Source organism: Haliotis cracherodii, unplaced genomic scaffold (assembly GCF_022045235.1).
Source record: "Haliotis cracherodii isolate W230 unplaced genomic scaffold, xgHalCrac1.p SCAF_19, whole genome shotgun sequence".
In the NCBI taxonomy this organism is placed as follows: Eukaryota; Metazoa; Mollusca; class Gastropoda; order Lepetellida; family Haliotidae; genus Haliotis; species Haliotis cracherodii.
The window spans coordinates 11,430,595-11,443,626 of NW_027266274.1; the positions used below are offsets into that span (position 1 = coordinate 11,430,595).

The window sequence follows — 13,032 nt, forward strand, 5'->3', positions numbered from 1 at the left end:
TCAAGAATATATTTTGTTGAAGTTTAGTTTGTATAATAACTATATCAAAATATATGATAAAGAATTTTATTGACCTTAAATATTTTTATTTACTTTGGTTTATATTTTTCAAGATTTTGCAAACACGGAACTACTTTTTAAGATGCAAGTACACTAGATGGGATAATTTACAGGTTTTACATTTGTACTGAAATAATTTAATTAGACAGTAGACAACAACACGAAAAAATGTATAATAAATAGAATATTCCATGTATCAAGTAAAATATGTATCTCTCATCGTGTGAGAGGGCTAAGGAGATATTTTCACGTGTGGCGTATCTATTTATGTATTTTCTTTCATGACTTCATTATCTTAATCTTGTCACAGAATGTGATAATGTCTTATTTCACTTGAGACAAATACAGAATAAATAATGATGATAAAGGATTTTATGTACAAACTACTATACAACATCATAAATACAGTCGCAAAATGTAACCTAGACGTCAGATTCACCAAAATAACAGAAGAGTCGGGGGATGTGATTTCAGGGGGATACCCTCTTTGACTTAGCAGACGATCATCACAGGAAGATGCTGCAGACCACTTAAAACTTCATAAATAAACCACATTTGGATCAATGATAGTCTTGCATGAGCAGCCTTCGAAACTCGCACTAATCTGCTTGACCAAGAATTGTTTCAAGGACAAGTAAACATCCAATGATGCTAGTCCTCATTGACTAGTAGCATTTAAACGTTATACAATAATTCTGAACCAGTTCAGAATGCTTTAATAATGCTACAAATTGGAACTTAATAAAGCTGACAGAAAATGTAAACATTTCTGGTTTATTCACGATTCAAGCAGAACTAGCTCCTAAATCTGAGGACCAGTGAACATGAGTGAAATAAGGTCTATACTGGGCCTCTGGACCAGTCTTATGGAAGTTACCTGTTTCTCATCAGGTACTGCTAAAACAGCATCACATTGTCAAGATCGTGAGAGACACACAGTCAGAAATGTCTCCTTGCTTGGAGGAATTCTTCAGCATTGAGCACATTGCTTGTGTGAACTCTCCTCCAATTTCCATCATTAGTGAGTGAGTGAGTGAGTGAGTGAGTGAGTATTGTTTTACGCCGCTTTTAGCGATATTCCAGCAATATCAAAGCGGGGGACACCAGAAATGGGCTTCACACATTGTACCCATGTCGGGAATCGTACCCGGGTCTTCGGTGTGATGAGCTAGGCTACCAGACCGCCCCATTTCCATCATTAAAAACATCTGGAGTGTCTGTCCTATGGACAGGGATGCAACCTTTCTCCTTCCTTATTCAAGTTATTGTATCATTTGATATTCTCAACAAGCATAAAATACTCATATCCCGTGCCAATACCACCATCATCAGTCAAATTCCTTGCCATAGAAACTCGAAAATTATCTTTTTCAAAAATCCTAGACCTATCTATGTTCCAAGTTTGGTTAAGATATCTCTATTGGTTTTTCAGTTCTGCTTCGGAAACGAAAGATGAGGGACGGATGCACGGACAGAGAGCACCCATTCCTATATCCCCCTTCCACTTCGTGGCAGGGGATAATAATCAGGTTAACATGAACTATTTGTTTGTTTCATGAACAAGCTGCTGACAGCTGCTGCATAAACACATGGCAGCTAGACTTCAGATGGTACAGCTAGCCAGCATCCAACGTGCAGCAGTTGCCACATCAGTGACCTACACATATTTTAACAGTTTCACTGTTCTGCATATCTATGTATTTAGTGTCTCCCAGGCCTATATGATTCAGTGTTGTACACAATGCAGGGTTTAACATGTCCACTAGTCTGGTAGGCTGAGGCGAGTGGAAATGCAGTGGAATTACTTGCTTTTTACTGGACTCTAAATACACCAATGGTGTCTATGTCAGAAGTAGGTTACATGTCTTTAAATCTAAACAATGAATGACATGTGACATTAAATAAACTATTAGTATTATTAAATCATTTTCATGTCAAAACTTCAGAAACATGTACAGACTTTGATAAAACACTGGAAACTGGAGACTTAATGTTGATAACTTTTTTATTAAGAAATAAATGATGAGTGGGAGTTGTTTATTGGTCAATAAAACACTACAGCTAGAATAAACCACGAGGGGGTTTATTCTCCCTACAGTGTTATTTTGTATGATAAACAACGACTATGGGGGCGTTTATTTTTTATATGAGATATCGACATCCTGTACAGCCTCTTTAAGGATGATAATAAAATGTACAAGCTTTAAAAACAGTTACCTTTATTTAAACAAGGATGACTGCCTGAATACAATTCGACTTTAGCAATGTTGGACAAGTCCATTTTATGACGAGGGGTGTGTGTGTGTGTGTGTGTGTGTGTGTTAAGTTTTGTATTTTCAGGATATTCTCACACTTCTCCCGTCGATAATCTGTGCCAATAAACACTTATTGTGGTATCTCTCCTAAATTTGGATGAGATTATTCAGCCACTGCGTTAATATGCATAGCACAGCGACTTTAATGGGGAACAACTCACTGGACACTTCCATTTCAAGAATAAAGCCATTCAATTTACAAAGTCATAAATCACATGTAAATTGTGACTGAAGTTTGTGTAAATGACGTATAGATCTAACTAAGTTACTTCAGAGATGACATCTTTGCACTGAACATTATGTTGCAAGAATTAAAACCAAATAATTTTCATATATGTTTTTCTATTTGTTAAAAGTTGGGACTGGCAAAAATAAGAGGGGACTGGTAATTTTTAAAGTTTCAAAAGCCATCAGGAACACTTGAATTGGTCTTCAGCAAGGCGACTATGCTTGTCGTAAGAAGCGACTAACGATCGGGTGGTCAGGCTTGCTGACTGTGTTTGATGCATGTCATCGTATCCCAAATATACAAAACGTTTTGATTTATCACATAGATATTTTATACTACACAATACCATGCAGCCATGTCAAAGAATAAGGCTCCATGTAACTAGCTGTATAATGACTGCTGTGTAACATGACCTCAAACTGATACACTTCAGCTGACACAATATTGATCCAACATTGCCATCTGCAAGCAGGGATTGTCAGGTAGCAAACAAAGGTTTTGCAACACCTGGTACACTGTGTAAAACGCATAACCAGTGAATGCGTTGGAGGCAAATGGTAAAAAACCAAACTGGTCTGAATAATGTTCACAATTTTTCCCAATAACACAAAAATGAGTGAGTGAGTGAGTATGGTTTTACACCGCTTTTAGCAATATTCCAGCAATATCACGGCAGGGGACACCAGAAATGGGCTTCACACATTGTACCCATGTCGGGAATCGAACCCGGGTCTTCGGCGTGACGAGCGAACGCTTTAACAACTAAGCTACCCGACCGCCTCAATAACACAATAAAACGTTCACTTATAAGAAGATGCAGCAAGTAGGTAGGAAAGTCTGTACATATTATACATGAGAGATAGATCTTACCAGGACATAACTGCCCATAATTAAGGGTGCGCATTATACACGAATAAATAAAGTTTTGTGTACATTAATCAATTGGAAAGGGTGCTTATTGGGATTGCTCACTTGACAATATGTTAGCAAATAAGGCCATGGGCGCCTATTAGAGCGGGGTGCTAATTATGTTAAATACTGTACTGGAAATCAGTAGCCCATCTCATACATGGCAAGGGAACTGTCATGTGACTTCTATCTGCTGTAGACACATGTTAGAGTGTGGTTACAAGTGGGTCAAACCATTGTGTTGTTTGCACTGTAAGTCTTAGTTATCACATGGTGCACATTAAACTTGTAAGGATGGGCTATCTGGGATCTATTTTGGCCTGCACAGCAGCCAATATTGCTACCCTGCAGCAAATGACAGTACAAAATCCAAAATTGAATTTAAAAATTTCCGATTCATATATCATACATGTAGTTATATAAGCTACAAGGAATTAGATTATCTGGCACGAATCAGTGAATGCTGTTAATCCCCAGCCTTTCGTGAGGGACTTGCAGCATTCATTCACAAGGGATAGATAATCAATCATTCCAAGCTTCAAGTAGGTTATTCTATATATTACAAAAGAAACTTCACTGAGGGCAGCCTATTGTTCATATGACATAACATAATCAATTTGTGATGTCATGAACAATGGATGATGTCATATCCTATATCTCTCAACAATAAAGCATTGTGATGTCATATGGCTTCAAATGACCAATCAGCATTGAGAATTGCTAAAATGCACATGTGCAAATATTGTAGAGTTATTACACACTGTCATTCTACCCTTTTGGGTAATGTCTAATGTTATGGCTGTGTAGTGAGTGAGTGAGTGAGTTTGTTTTTACGCTGCTTTTAACAGTATTCCAGTTATATCACGGCGTGTCAGCTTAAAGTGGGAGGAAAGCCCAAAGTGATGCAGGTCTCAGACGTTTACCACTTCGGTGAAACCAACGAGCATGGGTATGGTGCAGACAAACCTAGAAACATAATCGGGGTGAACCGGGATTCGAACCTACAATCATAGGTTTCTGGCGTGCCCAAGGGACGCAACTCTGCACAGCGAATCGCGGCGCCTTAGATGACTGGGACACACGTGCCCCCGTTAGGGATGACTTGTATTATTTGGTCTGATAACAGGACCAACAAACATGACAAGGAGCTTTATGCTTAGTTACATTAATTTAATGAATGAAAATCAAAGTATAATGATTATCCTTCTGCTGGGTCCACTCTAGGATTTGTTTGTTTGTTTGTTTGTTTGTTTGTTTGTTGTTTAACACCACACTAAGCAATATTCCAGCTATATGATGGCGGTCTGTAAACATGGTCAATAATCGAGTCTGGACCAGACAATCCAGTGATTAACATCATGAACATCCATCCATGCAATTGGGATCGATGTCATGCATCAACCAAGTGAGCGAGCCTGACCCTCCGATCCTATTTATCGCCTCTTACGACAAGCATGGGTTGCCGAAGACCTATTCTACCCCGGATCTTCATGGGACTCACTCTAGGAATTTTCTGACATGGGATCTTTATATGAAAATTTCAAATATTCAAGAGGTGAACCCAAACAGCACAATGTTAAAATGCCCCATTGTATTTAAAAATGTGGGCCTTTTTTAAATTAGGGACTAAAAGCACAAGGCCCCACCCTAGAATTATCCCTGCCTCTGAATATAAGAAAAAAACTTTATAAAAAATAATAATTTACAATTCTGAACAAAAGTGCTAGTTCTTCTGAATTTTTCTGCCAATGGCACTTACATTTTGGAATCATTAATAAATCCTGGGCTATAGCTGAGCAATCTGTTATCAAATAGAACAGAAAACACAAAATGTGGTATTTCCACAAATAAGAAAGTACTGTAAATGATAAGAACACACAACATTTCCAATGGACATGATGGAACCACGCCCAGTAAATCACAAAGACCGCAACAAACCGAGTGCACTTTGAAACTGTCAGGCCTTAAGCATAACAATGCACACTATATGGGGATTGTGTCTATGTAATTTGTGTGGCTATTTCTATTTAAAGTGTGTAGATGTTTCATAGTATGGTTGCTCTCTGCTGGTTTCCTTGGTAGGCCTGGGGTTGCTGAAAATCAATTCTAATCCAGATCTTCACGGTGGGGGAGGTTGTACACTGGCGTCACCACACACCCACACACCATTGTCAGCTGCGGCAGCCTAACAGTACACCTTCATTGATTTCATGCATATTGCCAACCCAAAACACCAAGAAATTGATCACAATGTTGGTATCAGAGGATTTTCAAAAGAATATGACTTCATCAACACTACCACATGGAAGCCTTTTAGAACCATTAGTTTTTTTTTGGTTTTTCGTGAAATTTCAAGACAACTAAGTTGAAATTTCAAAATGTTACGTTGAAATTTTAAGATTATAACTTGAAATTTCAACTTATGTATCTTGAAATTTCATCTTAGTATCTTGAAATTTCAACTTAGTATCTTGAAATTTCAAGAAAAAACACAAATATCCCTAGCCCTAAAAGGCTTCCATACTACCATGCAATATTTAAAGTAAAACAAGAAGTAGTCATGATTCAACTTATTCAACATGTTTAAAGCATGGAGGGAGCACGGGTGGCCAAGTTGTCTAAGGTGCTGCAATTCACTGTGCAGAGTTGCGTCCCTTGGGCACACCAGAAACCTATGATTGTTGGTTCGAATCCCGGTTCACCATGATTATGTTTCTAGGTTTAGAACCTGTGCTCGTGGGTTTAACCCATGTGGTTAACATCTAAGACCTGCATCACTTCAGGCTTTCCTCACACTTTAAGCTGACATACCATGATATTGTTAAAAGCAGAGTTAAACCCAACTCACTCACTCAATAAAGCATGGAACTATATAACAGTTATATAGATCCGTGTTTAAGTTGTCTAGGAATCAGTTCATAAAATGCGATTATTGAAACAAATAATTTTTCGACCTTGAAAATCTTTTCCAAATTGTCATTTCGTGTATTCTAATTCTGATAAGAAATATGTTTATCATTCTTGATAAGATACGAAAACAATGATAAAACTCACTAACCATGAGAACGGCTCATTCAGCCCTTTATCTTTGTGGCAACTAACTGCTGTATTTGAAGTAACTTGATAAAGTGCACATATCATACTGAACTAAGTAGATCCATATTTAGTGCATTAGGAACAACTAGGTTACCGAAATACCAAACTTTGGCAAAAAGTGATTGAGAGAAGTTTTTCTTTTCTTTTCCTGAATAATCCACAGCTGAAGATAAACTGCTTATTTGTTTAAATACTCAAAACAAATGAGCATTTACCAATTAAGGTTGAGTAGCTTGCGTACACATTTGCATGAAAATTTAAAAAATCCAATAGTATAACAATACTCTGCATAATTACCCAATGCATCCATTTAGACTTGCATATCTGCATTTCTTTACAATGTTTACAGATCTTTACGTACAGGAATCACAAATATTCATATGAACTCGACTGCAGTGAAAAATGCATAAAATGGTTTGCCACGTCTCGCTTATTGTTAATTTTGAACATTTTTCTTTTTAAATGTCTTCTCATTGGTGTAGATTTGGTTGCTTGGTTTGTTGTTTATATTCCAGCTATATTCCACACAATTGGGATCGATGACATGCATCAAGCAAGTCAGCGAGCCTGACCACCCGATCCTGTTAGTCACCTCTTATGACAAGCATAGTCACCTTTCACAGTAAGCATGGCTTGCTGAAGACCTATTCTACCCCGGATCTTCAAGGGTCCATTGGTGTAGAAATACACAATAGACTGGACCGAAGAGGGATAGAACTCCAAAGCTTAACTAGCGGGGGTAAAGACAAAAAGCCATTGTAATGTTAAAACAATGGGCAAATTGGAAAATTTGTACTAGCCCTAGGGCTGGCCGAAAGGATCCATAATTGGAATTATCATCGATGGGAAGAAATATTAACGATTATCGATAAGAAACTGTTGTCATCGATAATAACTTACAGAAACTATTGTGATGAAATCAAGTAATGATTCACCGAAACAGACTTGTTATTGTCATTCATGTCAAATGTCGAAGACGAAAAGTATTTTCGAAATATGTTGATTTCTGTTGGTATTTTCTTGCATATTGCTAAAAGTCATTTATCGATAACTTATCAATATTTAGTTAGCGATTATCGATCTCTATGATTAATATCGCTAGCCAGACCTTATATGCCTGCATGAATTTGTCCTAGCCCAAGGCTAGCAGGCTAGTGTGAGTTCTAACTCTGCCCACGGGAGTAAACACATCAATAACTATCAATACCCAAGGTGAATGATAACAAGTGAGGCAATACTCAGCAGGCCCCATTAGGATTACATGTATATTATTTGGAGTTTGAATACTAGAAATATCTTGACTCAGTGTTCTTCACGGTCTGTTCTCTAAGAACAATGGCAGGAAACTACTGTATCTGAGTGCAATATCAAGATAAAAGACCACCAGGCTCAGGAAAACTATCAAATTTTTTTTATGAGAAGTACCTACTTCCTTTAGAGAATATTCAACCTTTCAATATGCAACAGGAAACAGAAAGTTTCCTGCCTGATTAAACAAAGAGAATGACTGAGATGAGATGATACACTAGTAAATGTCATCACGGCCATTATAATATAATCAAATCCTTCATGTTTCAGCCTAAATATTTCAGTGAAATTAGACCATAATTATGTAGGATGGAACTGTAAAGAAAAGAAAGGCTAGTGTAAGATCAGTGGTGAGCTTGCAACAGAAACAGCTACTGGACAATGAGAGCCGTGTCAATGACTATCTCGGCTAAAGGATGGTGTGTGTGTCACATGCTGGGCCAGTAATACTAAAAGAGCTTGGTTGTCAGGGAGATTTCATCAGTAGTCAATATGTTCATTGTAGGGACATGCACTGTAAAATGTTACGCAAGTTTATTGTGTTTGTTTGTTGTCACTAATGCCACACAATGAGCAATGTCCTAGCTGTTGGGTTACAGTGACACACGATAACGCTGTGATCAGCAATATTCCAGTTGTATGACGACAGCCTGTGAATAGCCGAGTCTAGACCAGACAATGTTGTGCTTGATATTATGAGCGACAATTCTAGCCCTTGGGTTACCAGACACGCTATCATACCGCATACAGCAATATTCCAGCCATATGTTTGTCTGTTTGTTGTTTAACGCCACACTCAGTAATATTCCAGCTATATGACGGTGGTCTGTAAATAATCCAAGTCTGCACCAGACAATTCAGTGATTGACATCATGAGCATTGATCCACGCAATTGGGATACGATGACATGCATCAACCAAGTCAGCTAGCCTGACCACAATATGGCCCAGACAATCCAGTGGTTGATATTATGAGCAAAAATTACAATTACAATGACAAAGTTTGCTACTCATGACTTATCTATTCTTGATCCAGTTCCACAAAATGATCTTAGCACTAAGACTGAATTAGCACAACGATGACTGTGACCAAATTGTTGGTGAGACGATGATGACCTATGTTAGAGAGAGTGAGAGAGTATGGTTCTACGCTGCTTTCAGAAATATTTCAGCAACATCACGGTGGGGGCCACCAGATTTGGGCTTTACATATTGTTCGCATGTGGGGAATCGAACACGGGTCTTCGACGTGACGAGCAAGCACTTTAACCACCTGGTACCCCAACACCCCACCTGTGTTAGAAATTAGGCGGTTCCTGGATCCTTCAGATTTTCTGCTACAGAGAGGACAGTGGTGTTATCATGGTTACAACAAGCACCGGTTGACTTTCAGTCCAACAACTGCTCCAGTTACTGCCAAAGATGTCAGATGACAGTCTTTTTACTAAACTACAGACAGGTATAAAGATAGCCGGCGGATGATGCGGGTACATGAACAAGCCCTATTAATAGATTATTAATGAAAACATATCAGGACACTTGGGATGTCACGATTCTTGATAATATTCTCACACGATAGGCAGGCCTAAAAGTTGCGACTAAAACGGTAGCCCATGCGACCTAAATTTCAGTTTGTCTACTCTCTAAAATTCAGAGGTACCCACATGACTACCTCGAAAAATATCTTGTGGCGACTACATTTTATTGCTACATGTCTGTAGACACAAAAATTAATAACAGCTGATATTGGAAAACATGTCTGCTAATAATTGTACTCGCAAATAATTCCTTCTAAAGTCGACAATGAACCAAAATACATGAAAATTAATGTAATTAGTAATTTATATTAGCTGAAAATGCTCATTGGATAAGCGAGGATATACCTATATATAATCTAGTAACTAGTAATAATTACATCATTGTTCGAGTCACAAGTAACAAAATTCAAGTACAGTTTCCATTAAGATACAATTTCAAGACTAGTGCTGTAACTTGTACATATTATAATAGTTATTTGTTAAAGATAATTTCAAATGCATTTAGCTACCTACAATATTGGCTTCACTTCATGATTTTACCACTGGCTACCTGGAAAAAAATACCTGTAGCCATATGGCTACTTGGTAAAAGTTTAAACTTTGAGGCCTCATACGATATGTGATACACACATGTATACCTGTATCAATTCAAATTTTGATCCTGAAGCCTTTCACACTTGAATCACTGAATCATATTTAATTCATATAATTTCAGGTGCACATATAAGGTATTTGGCAAACAGGGAATTGGCTATTTTTTTATATTAGAAAAAGCTAAAATTCACACTCCAGTTTTATCTAAAATATATTGACTGAATTTCAAATGAGATATTATATTTTCAAATATGAAACAAAATATTCAGGTAGTCCAAGCCTCTTTAACATTGTTTGTGCCCTATTAAATATATAATTCATGCAAATTTTCCACGAAATAAGTATCATAATACATATTATAAATATAGTATTCTGAAATTCTACAAGTCTTCTGGATACTGGTCAACATTTAACATACTGATGCTTTAAACATTAGACAACTTACTTAGGCTAAAGGACTAGTGTCAATATGCTTCTTCTGAATATATTCATACAAGTTTGGGCACGAAAAATCAAAAGGTATAATATCATAATGCACAAATACAGTCTCAGTGAGGATGTCGGGTAAATTCAACATGCTGCAAGTCTGCAGTTTACACTAATCCCTTTACAGAAATATTCGGAATCAGTTAATAAAATGCGAGTATTGAAACAAATAATTTTTCGACCTTGAAAATCTTTTCCAAATTGTCATTTCGTGTATTCTAATTCTGATAAGAAATATGTTTATCATTCTTGATAAGATACGAAAACAATGATAAAACTCACTAACCATGAGAACAGCTCATTCAGCCCTTTATCTTTGTGGCAACTAACTGCTGTATTTGAAGTAACTTGATAAAGTGCACATATCATACTGAACTAAGTAGATCCATATTTAGTGCATTAGGAACAACTAGGTTACCGAAATACCAAACTTTGGCAAAAAGTGATTGAGAGAAGTTTTTCTTTTCTTTTCCTGAATAATCCACAGCTGAAGATAAACTGCTTATTTGTTTAAATACTCAAAACAAATGAGCATTTACCAATTAAGGTTGAGTAGCTTGCGTACACATTTGCATGAAAATTTAAAAAATCCAATAGTATAACAATACTCTGCATAATTACCCAATGTATCCATCCAGTCTCAGTGAGGATGTTGGGTAAATTCAACATGCTGCAAGTCTGCAGTTTACCCTAATCCCTTAACAGAAACATTCGGAATATCATAATAAAATCTGATCATGGTATATAATACAGAAGTATGCATGTTCTGAAGTAGGCCTAGTAGTGCTGTTATTGAATTTCACAGAGTTTGGCATTCAGGACATCATGAAAGGAACAGAGGAACTGGACTGGTGCACTGTGAAAACAGACTCGCCTTGACTTTGAGGCAATTGTATACTCCAATTTGTATTAGGGTAGATCTGTTACAGACATAGTACCTGGGCAGATTTTTGTAGCACCTGTTTCGCTTGTAGTATAAGGGGGAAATATTTGTAACCCATTCTGCTAATAATAGCATGGACGCTAAGGCCTGGGGCCTAATACACTCAGCGTCCATAATAGTAACATTTCTCACAAAGTCAGTCACGGTATTATTGCCATATTCTTTAACAACATTAAAAGTATCGCCAGATTACCTGGCTGACCTTTAAGACAGCAACAAGCAAATTGCCTGTGTTTCTAAGACGTTGTGTTGTGTCCTCACCATGCTCACCTGGTCACAATCACAGCAAACAGCGAAGTCAACGATCCCCAGTTCAAAGTGCAACTGAACGCTCTTGAGCTAATTGACAACCTCTTCACCCGAATTTTAATCTTTAATAAACATATTAACTGACTATGTAACGATATTTTGTCCATAGACTACACGGCACGAGTACTGACTGCCAAGTTACAACAATATTTTGTGTTTCGGACCGACAAGCTGGACCAGTGAGTTTTGACAAGCTCAAACGATGTAAACAAATCTCCCATCTCGCGATTCCTACACATATCTATGTATGACGAAAGAATATTTACAAACCTGAGATTGTACTCTTCCATCTTCAGTGACAACCCAATGCGTAAAGCCACTCGTCAACAGACTTTGTTCCAGCAAAAGGTTCACAGCAACCAACACAACCATGGACGGCGCCATGTTTGTGATGATGAATATTCATGAGGAATCATCGCGCCGGGCTAAGTCTATTTATGGAACAGGTGCACGTGGCAGGCGAACATTGAACAAGCGAGCAAGGTAGATTGCTTGTTGATTGATTAAAACAACAACAGCTCTAATTACTCCCAGGATGACATTATGTCGCCAGAAACACAATAAAGGGAAACCGATACTGTATATATCACTAAATTATGAAGATGATAACGACAACGCAAAATAAACATTGACAACAATGAACGTTGTTGGTTGAAACTGGTGCTAGAAAGTTTTTCCTGAAATCATTTTAACAAGTTAAAGGCATTTTATTGCAGCGATATAACCAATCTTGTTTTTTTTGTATTGTTATTCTCTGGATCTAGAGCTTGACCTAACCGAGGGCACAGATCAATTATTCTCAATGTACTTATATGAAATACCATATCCGCCGGAAATCTCCATGCGGAAAATACTTCTGCACGGGTGGTCAGCCTAACATTCATTTACATAACATTCGCAAATCACCTTCAACCAATACACTTTTGAGTTGCCTGCATCCAAATTCGCAGGTTAAATTTAAAAATAAACTAAACAACAAGCGTAATTACAGATCGACAGATAGGAGGTATTATTTGGGGGAAAGACTTAATATAACATTATATTTTTTAAATGTTTGTTTGTTGTTTAACGCCGCACTCAGCCATATTCGAGCTATATTTCATCGGTCTGTAAATAATTAAGTCTTGACCAGACAATCCAGTGATTGACATCATGAGCATCGATCCACGCAATTGGGATACGAATTGGCATAATGGCAGAGTATAGCTCGAGGCCGAACTATATATGTGATTGTGGTGCATTAATG

General features: G+C 37.4%; 1 protein-coding gene across 1 annotated transcript in view; it reads right to left on the reverse strand.

The window, feature by feature from the left end:
- The window catches only part of LOC139466758 (tetratricopeptide repeat protein 17-like), an 84,291-nt gene extending 72,121 nt beyond the window's left edge, over positions 1-12,170 (reverse strand). Inside the window, exon 1 of the mRNA XM_071248423.1 lies at positions 12,057-12,170. Coding sequence (XP_071104524.1) covers positions 12,057-12,170 — 114 coding nt within the window. The remainder of the gene's footprint in view (positions 1-12,056) is intronic.
- Between the last annotated feature and the right edge of the window lie 862 nt (positions 12,171-13,032).